The sequence below is a fragment of the Ochotona curzoniae genome, unplaced genomic scaffold, assembly GCF_017591425.1.
Source record: "Ochotona curzoniae isolate NIBS_2020 unplaced genomic scaffold, NIBS_Ocur_1.0 scaffold_1037, whole genome shotgun sequence".
In the NCBI taxonomy this organism is placed as follows: domain Eukaryota; kingdom Metazoa; phylum Chordata; class Mammalia; order Lagomorpha; family Ochotonidae; genus Ochotona; species Ochotona curzoniae.
The window spans coordinates 24,972,994-24,991,497 of record NW_024467083.1 but is presented as its reverse complement, the minus strand read 5'-3'; the positions used below and the strand labels follow the sequence as shown (position 1 = coordinate 24,991,497).

General features: G+C 37.5%; 1 protein-coding gene across 1 annotated transcript in view; it reads right to left on the bottom strand.

Annotated features, from left to right (window-relative positions):
• MAN1A2 (mannosidase alpha class 1A member 2) overlaps window positions 1-18,504 on the bottom strand; it is a 143,975-nt gene that overhangs the window by 90,903 nt on the left and 34,568 nt on the right. The window contains exons 2-3 of the mRNA XM_040999013.1: window positions 5,555-5,810; window positions 2,065-2,161 (exon numbers count right to left, since the gene is read on the bottom strand). Coding sequence (XP_040854947.1) covers window positions 2,065-2,161; window positions 5,555-5,810 — 353 coding nt within the window. The remainder of the gene's footprint in view (window positions 1-2,064; window positions 2,162-5,554; window positions 5,811-18,504) is intronic.

Here is an 18,504-nt window from a genome sequence, read left to right as displayed (position 1 = left end):
AGGAAAATGACAGAGACCTTCCACCAGCTGGCTCACTCCGCAACTGTTCATGATTAGAAGGCTGAAGCCAGAAACCTGGAAATCCGTTCAGATCTCCTGCTTGAGTGGCAGGGATGCAACAACTCGAGTCATCATCTTCTACTCTTCAGAGGAGCCAAGGCTCAAACGAGGCACTCCAATACAGGATGCAGACATCTCAAGAAGCAACTTAATCACTGTGCAAGATGCCTACTCCATCTGCTTCTCCCGTCCTTTGTAAGAGGCTCACAGTTCACCACTAAGTTTAACATAAAGGGACAGTTTCTTGAAGGAAATATCTAATTCTAATTAACTTATATAGTAATATGTCATATTGTGACATCCAAAAAGCAATGAGAAGTTGTAAACTATATTTTGCACTGAGGAAATAGAATTGATCTCATTAAGTAATAGCTGCTAAATTAAATGTTTTATTAAGAGAACTTTCATAGTCTGTGATCATCTAAATAAAACTAATTTATCCCTCTACCACTGCATCCTTCCAAGCCATCAGGAATTTTTTTTTAAGATATTTTCTTTTTTTGACAAAAAGCAACATCAAATTCCAAAGCAAATCAAAGCTTTAGTGTCACAATCAAGGAAAATTGCTTGTATTTGCATTACTGTAATGTACGTTGATTTTTTTTAATTCGTTTTGCATATCACTAGAATCTGTCTTCTTAACCATTAAAAGGTTCTGTCTTTCACCTATATAAGTTGAAAGGCTCACATCACAAAACATTTAACATGAGAGGAAGCAATGAAGCCCATGTAAAGAATAGCTTGGGGCCAGCATTGTGGCTCTGCAAGTTAAATCCCAAGGCTTTCAGTGCCAGCAATGCATAGGAACAACAGGTTTAGTGCAGTTACAGTCCTTGCTGCTCAACTTCCAATCTAACTCCCTGCTAATACAACTGGAAAAGCTGTAGAAGATGGCTCAAACATTGAGATCCAGAATGGACATGGGAAGCCCAAATGGAGTTCCAGGATAGTGGCTGCATGCTCACCCAGCTCCACCCATTAGAGCCATTAAGGGAGTGATACAGTGGGTGGAATGCTAATTCTCTCTATGTGTCTCTTTGAATGAACTCAAAAACATCACAGCTCTTTCCAAACTTCCACTCACACACACAAACACTGTTAATTTTCCTTAGGCACTGTCAACATATATGTCCCATTCAACTTATCAACCAAATAACTCTAGCTATGTTATATTTCTGTCTTAATGCACATAGCTCTACTGGAATTTCCTCTTTTCCCTCCTCTAATAATAATGTATCAGAACTATCACTGTATGGAAGAAAAACAGTTACAAGTATAAGAAAGTCTTCAAAAATTCCATGGAAATGTCTTTGATAAAAAATTATTATGCATGGACTTTAAAAGTTTTGGTGCCAAAATAAACATAACTTTTGATCCCACCTTACATGAACTTTTTGAAGAATCCCAGTAGCTACGAATACCTTTACCTGATTTGGAAGAAAAAGAAGCTTCAAAATACTCAGATAAATGACTAAATACATAAATAGAAAATCCATTACCTATCTGTGTATTTCAGAACAACTGGAACTAAATCTTGAAATTAAAAAAAAAAAAAAAATGTAAAATTACAGTTTCTCATTTTTAAAAAATACTTTAAACAGCTAGGTCTCGGGCCAGGTGCAGTGGCCTAGTGGCTAAAGTCCTTGCCTTGCATTCACATTGATCCCAAATGGGTGACAGTTCATAACCCAGCTGTACCACTTCCTTTCCAACTCCCTGCCTGCAGCCTAGCAAAGCAAAAGAAAATGACCTTAAGCTTTGGGACCCTGCACCCCCGTGGGAAATCCAGAGGAAGTTCCAGGCTCCTGGTTTCAGATCATCTCAGCTTTGGTCACTCCAGCCACATGTGGAGTGAACCAGCAGATGGAAGATCTTTCTGTTTTTCCCCCTCTCTGTAAACCTGACTTCCAATTAAAAATAAACAAAATTTAAAAAAAAAAAGGTTTAGCTCTTGCTTTAAAACATGGAGACAGAATCCAAAACAGTAATGACCAGTAAACTTACCAAATATGTTAGTGGAATGTCCTTTTCTTGCAATAGGTCTGAGCTCATTGTGTCCCCATCCATATGCCTTGTAGTTATCCCAGGCATGTTTCATCATCTACAAGGAGAAAAATTATAATCCATCAATTTAAATTAATCATAGAATGATATTTTTGCATTTCACATAATTTAAGCTTCTACGATTACACCCTTATCTGTTTTCCTGGAAATCTTGCCTTAGTATATTAGCCTACTGCTTTGGTATTATTCAATTATCAATGTGAAAATACATATAGCTGTTTAATCTCAATCTATACAGCTGAACAAAATCAGATCTAACAAATTGCCTTTCTCAAAACATACAGTGTCTAACACTCTTTCCTTTTAAAACCTGTCAATTCTTTCAGAACAGCTCCCTTATCAGCATTATATATATAAAAAAAAAAAAAAACTGTCAACCAAAGACGCTTTTTCCACCAGTTCAAGAAATAAAGGTACTTTAGGGAGAGACGTTTCCACTCAATGGGTTAAGCTGATACCCAGTTGAAGCCCCAGTTGCTCTGCTTCCCAATCAGCTTCCTGCTAAGCCAACAAAGCACAGCCCATGCTTGGAAAAGCTAGACGGAAACTCCTGGCTCCTGACTTTGTCCTAGTCCAGAGCAGGCAGTTGCAGCCATTTGGGAAGTGAAGCAAGAAAAAAAAAAAAACAAACAATTGTTTCAAGTATTTCAAAAAGATGAAGGAAAATTTATTAAACAATGAGGTTTTTCGGGTACCAAAAAAATTCTGAAACCCATGCCCAGGAGGAATCTCCAAAATGATCATGAAAAATATCTATTATGAAAACACTAGGCCTGGATTTCAAAAAAACAAAAAATTGCACCAAAATAAACTTTTCTCTTAATTCCAGTTTTACACAAAGTTTCTGAAGTATCCTTACAATGTGTAAAGAAATGAACACCTCTGTTCAAAAAAAAGTTTACTTAAAAAAAAAAAAAGACAGACACCTGGAAGAATTTAGCCATAAGCCATATTTTGCCGAGTCCTGTTGTAGGCAAACAACTACATATGCCTACTTGAGCATGACTTGAGTATAAGAATTAAGTCCACTTTAAGCATACAGTTATAAGCACTGGGAAACAGAAAGATTCCCATTTTGCTATCTTATGATTATGTATTATATACTCCTGGAACTGATAAGGGCTCACGCTCTTCCAACATGGAAAAAATAAATACCAGCAAAAAGAGGTGGATGCAATTACTGACAAGGATATCCAAAGGCATATATTCAGACAAGCCTGAAGTTCTACTATACAGCCATTAACCTAATAAATATTTTTAAATCCATTAGTTTAAGCTAAGTCTCTTCCAACCAAAGAGTCCTAACCTATCTGTGAGTATTTAATTATATATCAGCTAAATTATAGTAGACTATGACAGGTCAAAACCCAGTGGATTAAATAGCATATTATTCATGGAAACATTTCACAACTTGTTTTATTCAGCTAGGAAGGAATATAGTCTGAATCCACAGCATGGTTGATGGGTATCATGACATGTTCCTTTAAAGACGGAAGCCATGTGTTGATATCTTTATCAAATGGAATGTTCAACCTGTGGTTGGGAAATGGAATCAAAGTGTGCTATTTTAAACACTAGAAAGGAGAAGGTGGAAGGTGGGCAGAGAACACAAGCAGGAGGGAGGATAAGGTAGAAAGTATCACTAAGCTCTGAAATCTGCACTGCACTATGAAATTTGTCCACTTTATATAATTAAAAAGAGAAAAAGAGCAGGAAGATACGTTAACTACCTACAAGTTTATTTTTGAGAAGATCTGTCAGCACTACTCAAATACCAAAAGAAAATATCTCTGAAAAACAAATACAAAATTCCTTAAAAAATACTAGAAATATGCAAGGATGATACTAAAACACAATCTAATGTAGCTTAAGCCAGTAATATAATAGTAATTTAAAATTCAAAAGCCAACTTATATAATTCACTACGTTAAAAGAATGAAAGAGATGGGAGAAATCACTTAATAATCTAGACAAAAATGTAGACAGAATATTTGTTGAAATTCAAGACATAGTCATTATAAAAAAAAACCTCTTTATACACTACAGGAAGGAAATATACTCAATGTACGGGCTATCTTAAAAACAAAACAAAACAACAAAGAAAACCAGCTTACACTTCATAATTCGTGGTATAAGACTTTAACGTCTAAAGTCAGGAACAAATCAAATATGGCTACTTTATTTCTTTTCAACAATGTATTGTATGTTGGGGCCCAGCGCAGTGGCCTAGTGGCTGAAGTCCTCACTTTGAATGCGCTGCGATCCCATGAAGGCACTGGTTCTAATCTCAGCAGCCCCACTTCCCATCCAGCTTCCTGCTTGTGGCCTGGGAAAGCAGTCAAGAACGGCCCAAGGCCTTGGGATCCTGCACCCGTGTGGGAGACCTGGAGGAAGTTCCTGGTTCCTGGCTTCAGATTGGCTCAGCTCTGGCCATTGCGCTCACTTGGGGAGTGAATCATCAGAGGGAAGATCTTCCTCTGTCTCTCTTCCTCTCTGTATATCTGACTTTCCAATAAATAAATAAATCTTAAAAAAAAGGCAATGTATTATATGTCCTACTCAGTGCAGTAAGACAAAAAAAAGAACTAAAACATAAAAATCATAGACGGGAAAAGCAAAAATAATTCTACTCACAGAGGAAATGACCAAACAGAAGAAAAAATCCTAAGCAATCTATAAAAAAACCTACTAGAATTAACAAATGGCTATTAGAATTAACAAACTACTAGAACTAAACAAATGTTTAGTTCCTAAACATTTAAGTATTTCCAATGTATTTCTAAGTGTTGAGTGTGAATACTTCTAATGATGAGTCACTGCACCTCAAAGTCATCGTGAGGTCCCCTAAACTCCAGAAAATATTTCAATAAACTATAATGGTATCAGAAAAAAAGATGAGGTGCCTGGGGAAAAAAGCTCTATGAATGTCTCTCCCCTCACTGTCCAAAGAAACCGCATTAGCAGTCCAACATTAAACAGACACTGTGGTGGGAAGGTACAATTAGATAGCGGTTTTATTTTGATGCCACTAAGTTCAATGTTTTATCACTAGTAAGACAAATTGAGAAATATTGCTTAACTTTCCACATCCGTTATTAGGATATATCAAAATAAATACTTGGCTGCCTAAACAACTTATAAGCTTACTTTACAATAAATAGCATTTTGAAGTATTGTTGATGTTATTCTCTAATGCTTCTGTTTTCATGGAGAACAACTGCAAAATCCACCCAAATTTATCAGGAATTTCAGTCAGTGAAAATTTTAGCTCAAAGAACCAAAATACATACATACATACATATATATATAATATATAATATAATATATATAATATATAATATATATATAATACCATTGATGGTATAAATATGCTTACATATGTCAGATACATTTCCACAACTCCCCTATATGACAAGCCTCAGGAGATTACCTCTTTAATTTTTTCCCTTTTCTGCTTTATGTCATCATCTTCTGGGTCTCCCCCATTGATCCCTACAATGTTTACAAGGGGCACAGGTGGCAGTGACTTGTTTTCTTTCATCTTCTTTTCTTGGGCTACTTTATTTTTCTCCGTCTCAATTTCTGCCTGGATTTCCTCCTTTGATTTTCTCAATTTTTCTTTTGCTTCTTCTAGAGCCTTCTCATGATCAGCTCGAATTTTATTTCTCAGACGTTCTTCTTCTTCCCTGTGAGAGAAGCAGAAAAAAAGGCTGGTAAGAGTGACATACTATAGAGAGAACTTCAACTAAAAGTTAAACGTACTTCTACCACCCCTAATAGCTGTCTTCTACTTCTGTCTTTAATTAAAAGGTAAGAATTGTCAGTGAGCCTGAGATCTGTTCAAACAGTAAGTTAAATATAACTTGGTATGAGAACGAAAATGAATTCTAGATGCTGAAGAGCAATACTTTATATGGTGAAGGAGAGGAAACCTAGAGGCAACATTACATCTTCATGTCTAACGAGAATGCAAAGCAGTATCAGTCAACACACATGGAAAAAATGAAAACATTAAAAACTAGTATCACCAAAGGGTAAAAACATAAACACAGCACCAAAGAAAAAGGCAAAATGACAAAAGGGGAAGTTCTTCATTTGTTATTTGTACAGAACGTGTGTTAGAAATACTATAGATCTTACAACAGTTCCCAAATGATGTAGTAATGTCTACATAAACTTTTCTTCAGCCCTAGTATAAAATACAGATGATAAACAGGAATCTGTATTATAAAGAAATTTGCATATGATTCTGGTATATACTCAGGTTTGGGAACCACTGCACGATGGACACATACTGGACTTCCTACCCAGACCTGTTCTGCTGAGACACAGCTCAGTCTTCTGTTCACAGCACTGCAACTCACAGGAATGAATACAACATCACTTACTATTAACCATTGCTTTTTCATATCAGCCAATGACTGAGACTTAACACCCTAAATCAACAATAACCAGAGAGACTTCTTCAAAAGTTCAATTCAAATTCTGCAGCATTGAAAACTTAATATTGGTATTGTCACTCTAAAATATGTTGGTGGTTTCTTTAAAAACTAAATGTGCAGTTATCATAGAATAACAGCAATTGAGCTCCAGGGCATTTATCTCAGGGACATTTATCTTCACACAAAAACCTACAAATACATACGAGCTAATCACAAAGAAACTAATACTACATGACTGCAATTCAATGTGGTGTTTTAAAAAAGTAATAAAATCACAAACACAGACAATAAACTGGTAGCAGCAAGGGACTGAAGGCAAACCTAACAGTTTTAACAGGTTTAGAGTTTCAGCTTTCTTAAACTGAAAAGTTACAAAAAATAGATGGTTGTATGATACTCTGAATGTGTCAATAACATTGAACTATATACTTTAAAATAGTTAAGATACCAGATGTTATTCATATTTTCCCACAATTTTAAAACTGGAGAGAAAGTGCCTACAAACACATATTCATAGCAGCTTTATTCATTAAAGGTAGAAACTAAAAATGAACCAGATATCTCCAACATGTAAATAAATAAATGGTTCATATGCATCCTATGCAATAGCACTTAACAATAGGAATAAGTGACTTATTCAAGCACATAATTTGTATGATTCACAAAGGTATTATTATGGGAATGAACCTGGGGCCAGAATTATGGCACAGCTAGTTAAGCCACAGTTCACAATGTCAGCATTCCATATCAGGGCACCAGTTGGAGTCCCGGCTGCTCCACTTCCAACCCATCTTCCTATGAACATAATTAGAAAACCACCAGATGATGGTATAGGTACTTCAGTACCTGTCACACAAATGTGAGACCTGGATGGAATTCTGGGATTTTGGCTTCAGCCTGGTCTGGTCATGGCCACTGTGGCCAATCGGGGGATAAACCACTGAAACAATGACCTCATTCTCCGTATTGCTCTATCACTTTGCCTTTCAAATAAATTATTGCAAATCTTTAAAAAAAATCTGAAAAGGTTTACACTTACATGACATATTAAAAACAAAATATATAGTTGTTGAGTAAATCAATGGTAACCAAGAGTTATGAGTAGAAGCATGAACTAATTATAAAAAAATAAGAAATAGTCTGGGTCATAAAAAGAAGTAACGGCCAACCCAGAAGCTCTCATTATAAATGAACACCTTCCAAACAGAAATTAAAGGAATTCGATACCAGACATACAACTTACAAATGATGCTTAAAGATGTACTACACATGGAAATAGAAACATTAATGAAGAAATACGAAGGTAGAAAACCTAGTAAAGGTGAGAAGTAAACAATGAAAATACGTATGTAAAACTGATAGGACCAAATCATTATCGTTCAAAATAATTCAGAATGCATATGGCCTAAACTATCAAAAGATACAGACCAGCTAAACAGATTTTAAAACACAGGTCAAAAAAAAAATCAAATTGAGGATAGACGGAACATTCCTCAACACAATCAAGGCAATACATCAATATATAACAAAGCCAACAAAGAACTGGAGGTATTTCCACTAGAATCTGGAACCAGTCAAAATGCCCATTCTAGCCATAGCTATTTAACATATTCCGGGAAGTTTTAACCACGGTCATTAGGCAAGAAAAAGAAAACAAAAGAATACACAGAAGATATTATTCTCTGTATAGAGGAGCAAAAAACACTACAGTAAGAGACTACTGAAACTCATAGGAGAGTTTGATACAGCTGCAGAACATAAAGTCAACACAAATATCAATAGCCTTTACATACACAAACAATTCCATGGCTGAGAAAGAACATCAATCTCTTTCATAACAATGGCAAAATATTTTAAATATCTTGAAATAAATGCAACCAAGGATGTGAGAGATGTCAATGAAAATTACAATTACAAACATTAAAGAAAGAAACAAGGGAAGACACAAAAACATGAAAAAACCTGCTAAGCTTATAGATTTCTGGTAAAATTAAGATCAGCAAAATGTTCAAATTACTGAAAACAATTTATAGATTCAATGCCATCTCAATCAAAATATCTGTAGCATTCTTTTCAGAGCTAGAAACAAAAGATGCTAAATCACATATAGAAACACAAGAGACCCCAAACAGCTAAAGCAGCCTTAAACAACAGAAACAAAGCTGGTGTCATTACAACGCCAGACTTCAAGACATGCTTCAGGGCAGCTGTAATCTAAACAGCCAGCGACTGGCACAAAAACACACATGAGGATCAAGGGAACAGAACAGAAATCCCAGAAATTAATCCACATGTGTACGGACAACTAATACTTGAAAAGCAAGCTGCAATCGATCCAGGCAGAAAGGACAGTCTCTTCAACAAATGTGGCTGGGAAAACTGGATCTACACGTGCAGGAGTTTGAAATAAAACTTTCATCACCTTAGTCCTTGTACAAAATCAACTCTAAATGAGTCAATGATGTAAATCTACAGCCTTACACCATCAAAGTGTTAGAAAAAAAATCCAGAGAAAGTGCAAGACAGAGATATAGACAAAGACTTCTTGGAAAAGACCCCAGAAGGGCAAGCAATTAAAGCAAACAAACAAACGGGATTACATCAAGCTAAGAGGCTGCTACTGTACTGCAAAGGAAACTGACAACAAAGTGAAGAGCAACCAACAGGATAGCAAAGAATATCTGCCAATTATGCAACTCATAAATGATTAAATTCTAAGAAACTCAACACACAAAACAACCCAGCTAAAAATGCACAAAGGACATAAAAGTGCAATTTTCAAAGGATGAAAAACAAGTGGCCAAGAAACACTGGAAAAAAAATGCTCAGGGCTCAGGATCACTAGCCACCAGCGAAACGCAAATAAAAACCACAGCAAGGTTTCACCTTCCCTCAGTTAGAATGGCTATCATCCAAAAACTCTAAAAGCAATAAATGCTGGAGACGATGTGGAGAAAAAGGTATCCTAACACTGTTATGAAAACTAACACAACCATTACGGAAGACCGTGGAAATCCCTCAGGGATCTGAAAACAGATCTACCATATGACCCCACCACTCCATTCCTGGGAACGTAACTGGCTACTGGAGCTATGTGCACTCCCTTATTTATTGTACCTCATTTATAATAGCTAAGATATGGAATGAACCCAGATGCCTATCAACATATGACTAGATAAAAACTATATATACTATACTACTCAGGCATTAAAAAGAATAAAAATCTTATCTTTTGCAATAAAATAGATACAATTAGAAAATATTATGCTTAGTGAAATAAGCCATTTCCCCAAAATATACCATATGTTCTCCCTGATATGTGATAACTAGTACACCAGAAAAAAAATGTAATCTATAAAGTGCAAAATGGACATTTTGAGATTTGATTATTGTTTACAGCCTTTGTCTGTAATCCTGAGAAAGAGCAGGGGTATTTTTGTTCTTAAAAAAATGAACATTATACTACATGATTTTATCAATCTGTCATTACTTTAAAATATACTGCATATGGATGAAATGATCACTTTTCCATTCAGCTGTTTATAGCCACCATCTAAATTCCCTCTGAATTAAGGTCTTTTTGCTTTTTACCAGTTAACTCTCTTTTTTTTAAAGATTTATTTATTTTTATTGGAAACTCAGGTTTACAGAGAGGGGGAAAAGAGAGAGAAAGATCTTCCATCTGCTGGTTCACTCCCCAAGTAGCTGGAATGACCAGAGCTGAGCCGATCCAAAGCCAGGAGCCAGGTCCCCCACGAGAGTGCAGGGTCCCAAGGCTTTGGCCCGTCCTCCGCTGCATTCTCAAGCCACAAGCAGGAAGCTTGACAGGAAGTGGGGCTGCTGGGATTAGAATTGATGCCCATATGGGATCCCGGTGCAAAAGGTAAGGAATTTAGCCAAGAAGTTATCATGCCAGGACCCTGTTAACCTTCTTATTCACTGAAATATTAAGCCTTTCTATTGTAATGTAAATTTTAAATGTATTAACTCAAAAACTTAGCAAAGAAGGAAGGAATAGAGACGGAAGGAGGGACAGAATATCATTATGTCTTTAAAGTTGTATTTACAAATTAAATATGCTATAAAAATTAAACTTTTTAAAGTTTAAATAATTTTGAAAAACAATACAAGGGAGGATTTTTTTTATGATGTTAATAATAGTGGTGGTTACAATAACATGTAATTGTATTTAAAATTATAAACCTAGGTCTGGCGCAGTAGCCTAGTGGCTAAAGTCCCTGCCTTGCACGCACCAGGATCCCATATGTGCACCAGTTCCTGTCCCAGCTGCTCCACTTCCTATTCAGCTCCCTGCCTGTGGCCTGGTAAAGCAGTGAAGGATGGCCCAAAACCTTGGAAACCCGCACCCACATGGCAGACACAGCAGAAACTCCTGGCTCCAGATCGGCTCAGCTCCGGTCAGCCATTGTGGCTGCTTGGGAATGTGAACCAGTGGACAGAAGATCTTTCTCTCTGTATCTCCTTCTCACTGTATATCTGTCTTTCCCATAAAAATAAATAAATCTTCTAAAAATTTTAAGAAGAAACCTTTATAAAAAATTTATAGACCTGTACACCAAAAGAGAAAAACATCAATTTATAACATAATATTAAAAACATTAAATGTTTGGAAAAAAAGAGAATTGCACTGCTAGCAGTGAGAAAGTGCTAATGAAAAAAATGTTAAAAGCAGGTATCACGTGCTACCGAAGGGTTAGTAATGAATACCTAAGTCATTCAGTAGGAAGAAACAACACATGGAGCCTGCAACCAAACTGGATGTGGAACCAGTGAGGTTAAGAAGGAGCCAAAGCTGACCCTTGAAAAATAGAAACTGACATGTGATGGGAGGCTCCGGCAGGTGCAGGCATCATGCGCACACAGGTGGCTGAGTGAGTATCATACAACATAACCAAGGCAGATGCTGGTCAAGAACTTGGCCATTTCCTACCCCTCTGCCAGTACTCTCCCACAGAAAGTATGCTTAGCTCCAGAGCATCAGCCATAATCCACCTAAGCCAATCAAGTCTTCCCTAGCTGTTTTTATCACTAGCAGTGTTAAAAGCAAAACTCGTCTCAATTAAATGACAAAGACCACTAGAATGTAATTTCCTTTAGAGATTAAAATGGACAGAGGTTAAGAAGAGTGCCTTTCTCTGCTAAGTTGAAGCATACCATGTATTTCTGTCTTCAAATGCAGTCATGATGCCAAACGCTGTGACAGCCATATTGCCATCAAGGGAAAAAAGCAGACAAATCACCACCATGGCTCAGGAGAAAAGATTAAGGGACAGTGTTACTCTGAGTTACTGCCAAGACCCTCAGTTGCCTGTCCCCAGACTTTGGATTCTGTCCAGTAACTCTTCTGTCACTACCAAATTAGAATTTTCCCAAGTCACCTATACAATCACTATGCAAGCATGCACCCACATTCAGGAAAAATAGGTCTGGGACTAATGATGTTACCCTAAGCAAGAGTAACATCAAATGGGGAAGGCTGGTTCATTCAAAGGCAATTTCTGACCTGATGACAAGTCTAGGAGTTCTCCACATTTTCTACTTCTAGTCCAAGTTACCTGTCATTATTGCCAAATGGCAAGCTGGATGGCTCTGTAACCCCCCTGTGAACCTCTACAAACAGGTATCACAAACACTTGCTAAGAGTCCAACCTTAGAAAGGAGAGGGATACAGGCTACAATAAATCCCACCTGGCCTCTCAGAGCTACAAAACACACAGGGCATTTGAAAGGCCCTAAAAAGCTATGTGACATCAGGGTAAGCAACAAATATGCACTCCAGTTCCATTTCTAAAATTCATGGTATTGATAAAAATCATGACCCAATATTACACTTTGGGCATCATTTCTTTAAAGATTTGTGCTTGCTTGCATGTATGTTTGAAAGGCAAAGACACAAACCTTCCATCTACTGGTTCACTCCCCAAACAGCTGCCAAAGCCTAGGCTGAATCAAGATGAAGCCAGATGTTGGAACTCCATCTGGTGGCATGAGCCCAGATACACAGCCCATCACCCACTGCTTTCTCATATGCATTAGCAGGGAGAAAAATCAGATGCAGAACAGCAAGGACTTAAACTAAGCACCCTAATACAGAAGCCAATAGAATAAGCAGTGGTTTAATCCACTAAACTACAATGTCACCAAACCCTACTAGTTATTAATAACAATGTCATATGATATCTTCCTATTTTTATTTACAATTCTTATTTACTAAATGTTAAGCTCAATTCCTCCAAAAGTATACATGAAGCCAATGTGAAAACAATTTAAAATCATCTTTATAATTATTTTAAAAATAAAATACGGAATCATCTACATCCAGGATAGGGAAGTTTTTCACTGCAAAGGGCCTTTTGGATATTTATAATATAACCTGCAGCCTGCTACAGATTTAATGAATTCTGAATCCTACCTACCTGCAGTTGCTTTGACAGCGCTAGACCAGATGATAACATGGCCCTCCAACTGGACATTCTCACTCTTAGTGTTCTAAAGATAAGCTCTAATCATCTTACCTCACTGCAACAAAAGGTAACTCTTACTCAACAGAACCTGCACGGTTGCAATATCGCAAACATCCTTATTCAAACACATACAGATAATCTAAATAATCCATAAATTTGTTTGCCTTTGTCCCTCAAAAAGCATTGGTTATTAAAGAATTTAGTGAATATGCTTCTCATTTCAGAATAAACAACGCTAGTGTTCAGAGGAAGTCCAATTGTCTAGTCTTTAAGAGGAACTCCAGAATTCCATCAGATCTTCCTTTAACTATGTTCTAGAGAAGAACCCATTGTGGTTGAATAGGGCGAGGAGAGAACTTACTCTGAAAGTCAGGAGACAATACTTTTAGTGCTAACCTATAACCTGGCATAATCACTAAAAACAACCCAAGATCAATACATTCATCAACAGACATAGGAAAACAGACAACACTATCCAGGCCATAGCATTTTTTAAATGCCTTAGTGTTTTGTACTAAGTGCTTTCATTTATGTTAGGTTTCTAAACAAGCAGCTCCAAATTACTTAATAAACCAGAATGTTCCATACACATGTAAGCAGTCAATTATTCCAATCTATCTAATCCTTCCATTCCACAATACAGGTGAAAGCAGGCGTCCTCACAAGCTCTCAAGCATGTTCATTCCTTTCCTTCCTTAACAGTATTTTTTCATAGTAACTTGGCAGCAATATGAATCTTTCCTTAAAATTTTGTTTTCATCCTGATCTACACACAAACGGCTTCTCAAATTTTATTTTCACAGCTGATTTCTAGATTCTAAACTACTGCTAGGTTATCTCTTTTGGACTTTTATTTCACTTAGAATGCTCTCTCCTTTTATTTACATATGTTCAAGGATTTTTTTAATTTGAAAATCTTCAACAGATAAAGTCTGCCATGCTTTCCATCCTTTTCATCTACAGCTCCTATTTTCCTGCATTATAAGCAATTTGGCATTGCCTAAATAAAGCCTGGGTGAGGTAGGGGGTAATATGCCATAGCAGATACACATGAACTTGTTTATAATGGCTGTTGGCCATGGCAGAAACACCTACAATATAACTTAGGGTAAATGTTCTGGGCCACTCAGTATCAGTCCATCTATAAATTGAGTTGAGACAACCCAGAGACAACCCAGTAATGGATAAATCATCACAACAAAATGAAGACCTCATAAAACAGGATACTAGGGCTGGTACTGTGGTCTTGTGGATAAAGCTGCTGCCTGCAATAACAGCATCCCATATGGCAATCAGTTTGCATCTTGGCTGCTTCATTTCTGATCCAGTTCATTTCTTTTTTTTTTTTTTAAGATTTATTTATTTTTATTACAAAGTCAGATATATAGAGAGGAGGAGAGACAGAGAGGAAGATCGTCAGTCCCATGATTCACTCCCCAAGTGAGCACAACGGCTGATGCTGTCTATCTGAAGCCGGGAATCAGGAACCTCTTCCGGATTTCCCACACTGCAGGGTCCCAAAGCATTGGGCCATCCTCAACTGCTTTCCCAGGCCACAGGCAGGGAGCTGGATGGGAAGTGGAGCTGCCGAGATTAGAACCGGCACCCATATGGGATCCCGGGCGTTCAAGGTGAGGACTTTAGCCGCTAGGACACACCGCCGGGCCCTCCAGTTCATTTCTAATGGCCTGAGAAGAACAGTGAAACATGCCCAAGTTCTTTTGGACCCCTTGCCACCATGGGAGCGACCCTAATACAAATTCTAGCTCCTGGCTTTTGCTGAACCCAAAATTGCCAACTGCAGCCAAGTGGGAAGTGAACCAGTGGGTGGAAGCTCCTTCTCTATACTTCTCCCTAACTGTTGCAAAACAAATAAACACAGATGAGAAGTGAAGCAGCCAAGAGACAATCAAGATGGCGACATAGGGTACAGACATTCAGGATGACACAGAATCATTAGACAGGGTGAAAAGATTACAGGAAAAGACAGGGGTCAGACAGTCAACAGGGGGGTACCTGGAGACCTACTGGACACAGGGAAGAGGTAACGACGACAGAACAGTGTTACAGGGAACAGAAAACTCAACAGCCACTGGTGAGCAGCAATCCAGACTCCAGCGACAACTAGGGATCCAGTGTCGGCCATGGATAAGCACTTGCAGTAACCATGTGGGAGCTTGGGTTCACTCCGGGAGGTTGGGAGGTAAAGACAGGCTAGGACTAGCTAATCCTGCCAAATACTTTGGCCCAGTAACAAACGGAAAGGGAGCAGCGGACTCCGCGGGGCGGACCAGTGGAAGAATGGAGCTCACAGCATGGGGATAAAATGCTAGAGTAAGTGCATTTCTGGCTGGTCACGCTGGCTGATCCCATGGGGAGAACAGTGCCAGGTTCATGTCCTGCAGCATCTGTGTGGTTCCTGGATCTAAAGTCCAACAGCCCCCAGCAGTGCCCCACCAGGCACCATCTTGTGTGTCTAGACAAAATTAACACTGCCGACAAACCAGTTATTTGGGACAGTTGGCATCTTCCTAATCCGAAACACTGATTGAACATAAATATCAACTTGTAGACCTGTAGATAATACATCTTAGAAAACAGCCCCAAGAAAAAGAATCCGCCAAACAGTATTGCAATGTCAAAAGTTACAAGAAGAGACAAAGGCACAATGAATGTTACTGAAGACTCCACAGTAAAGGAGCAAAAGCCTCTACCACCCTCAGAGTTAACTGGAGAATACATCGAGAAAATGGGAGACACAGAATTACAAAAACTCTTTAGAAAGCTTCTGATGAACAATGAGAAGCACATAATACAGGAGTTCAAAGAATTTAGGTAATATATCACACAGGAAATGAACCAAATGAAAGCTAATATATCTGAGATTAAGAATACAGTGGAGCAACTTAAAAGTACAGTAGAGAGTCTCCAAAATAGAATGAAGGAAGCAGAAGAATGATACTCAGAATTGGAAGATATTTCCTGTCACCACAGGGAAACAAACAAAAAAGCAGAGTTGGTCACGCCAAAAAAAAGACTCAAGAATTGAAAGACACCATCAAAAGGCCAAATATAAGAGTTGTGGGAGTCGCAGAAGCTACAGAAACAGAAGCCAGAATTAAAAGTGTATTCAATGAAATTATACAGGAAAATTTCCCTAATATAGAGAAAGAATTGAAAAACAACATCCAGGAGGGGCACAGAACTCCCAACTCGGTTGACCAAAAGTGATCTTCACCACAACACAGGATCATCAAGCTCTCTTCAATCAAACATAAGGAAAAGATCCTTAAATGTGCACGTAACAAAATCAAAATCAATTGACATATAAAGGAATGCCAATTAAATTCACAGCTGATCTCTCCCAGGAAACTCTAAAGGCCAGAAGAGAATGGAGTAACATATTCTAGATTCTAAAAGGGAAAATTGTCAGCCCAGGATAACATACCCAGCAAAGCTCTTCTTTGTCTTTGAAAATGAAATAAAATTCTTCCACAACAAAGAAAAACTCTAAGAATTCGCCTCTTCTAAACCTTCCCTACAAATAATATTCAAAGATATTTTCATGAAAGAGAAAAGGAATAGCAACTACCAAAACCAAAGGCAAATGTGGAGACCATCCCACTAACAGGCAAACAGAAGACTAAATCAAAAAAACAACACATTGCTAAAAGGACAGAAGCAAACTGCCACCTACTCTTAGTAACATTGACAGTAAATGGCTTAAACTCATTAATTAAATGCCAAAGATTAGACGCCTGGATCAAAAAACAAAACCCATCTATCTGCTGCTTATAGGACATACAACACCAACAAAGATGAGAGAAAACAAAGTGAAATGATGGAAAAACATATTCCAAGCAAATGGTAAGAAAAAATGTGTGGGTGTAGCCATTCTTACATCAGATGATATAGACTTTTTTATAAAGACTTTGATATAAAAAAATTAAAAGAGATGAAAAAGGCCACCATATAATTATTTAAAAATTCATTCAGCGAGAAGTGATCACCATAAGAAATGCATATGGGCCATATGCCAAGGCATCTGGCTACATAAAACAAACATTAACGGATTTAAAGGGAGAAAGAGAATCCAATACAATCATAGTGGGTGACCTTAGTACCCCATTAACATCAATGGACAGATCGAAGAGACAGAAACTCAGCAAAGAAACAACAGAACTCACCCAAACTCTAGAGCAAATGAACTTAGTTGACATCTACCGAACCTTTCATCCTACAGAGAATACATTTTTCTTTTCATCAGTACATGGAACCTTCTCCAGAACTGACCATGTTACAGGCCACAAAACAAGCCTCAGCAAATTTTAAAAAGGCAAAATTATACCATGCATCTTCTCAGATCACCATGGAGTAAAGCTAGAGACCAAGGAGTCAAAACACCAAGGAGGATTTGCAAACACATGGAGACTGAATAATATGTTATTAAATGAGCAATGGGTCAGAGAGGAAGTCAAAGGGAAATTTAAAAATTGCTTGAAACAAATGAAGGTATCAACACAACACATCAAACTTATGGGACACAATCAAGGCGGCACTAAGAGGAAAATTCATCTCAATCACAGTTTATGTTAAGAAACTTAAAAGGACCAAGAAAAGCAATCCCACGATTAGTAGATTAAAAAAAAAAAAGAAATAATCAAAATAAGGGAATAAATCAATCAAATAGAGACTAAAAGAACCACACATAGGATCAATGAATCAAAGAGCTGGTTCTTTGAGAAAATCAACAAAATGGACTCTCCACTAGCCCAACTAATCAAAAAAAGGAGGAAGATACACATCAATAGCATCAGAGATGAGAAAGAAAATATAACAACAGATACCTCAGGCATACAGAGAATTATTAGGAACTATTACAAATATATGCAAACAAATCAGAACACTTAGAAGAGTTGGAGAGATTTCTGAACACATACAATCCACCAAAATTGAATCAAGAAGCAATCAACAACCTAAATAGAGTCATAACATGGACAAAGATTGAATCAGTAATTAAAACCCTCCCAACCAAGAAAGTCTTGGATAGATGGCTTCACTGCTGAAATCCACCAAACATTTCAAGAGAAACTTAGCCCAATCCTATATAAGCTTTTTCAAACAATAGAAAGAGAGGCAGTTATTCCAATATCTTTCTATGAAGCCAGTATCACCTTAATATCAAAGCCAGAAAGAGACACAACAGAAAATTAAAACTACAGTCCAATATCCTTGATGAACGTAGATGCAAAGATCCTCAACAAAACACTAGCCAATAGGATCCAACAGTACATCAGGCAGATCATTCACCTGGATCAAGTGGGACTCATCCCAGGCATACAGGCATGGCTCAACATTTGCAAATCAATACATGTGATACATCACATCAACAAACTGAAAAATAAAAACCATATGATCATCTCAATAGATGCAAAGAAGGCATTTGATAAAAT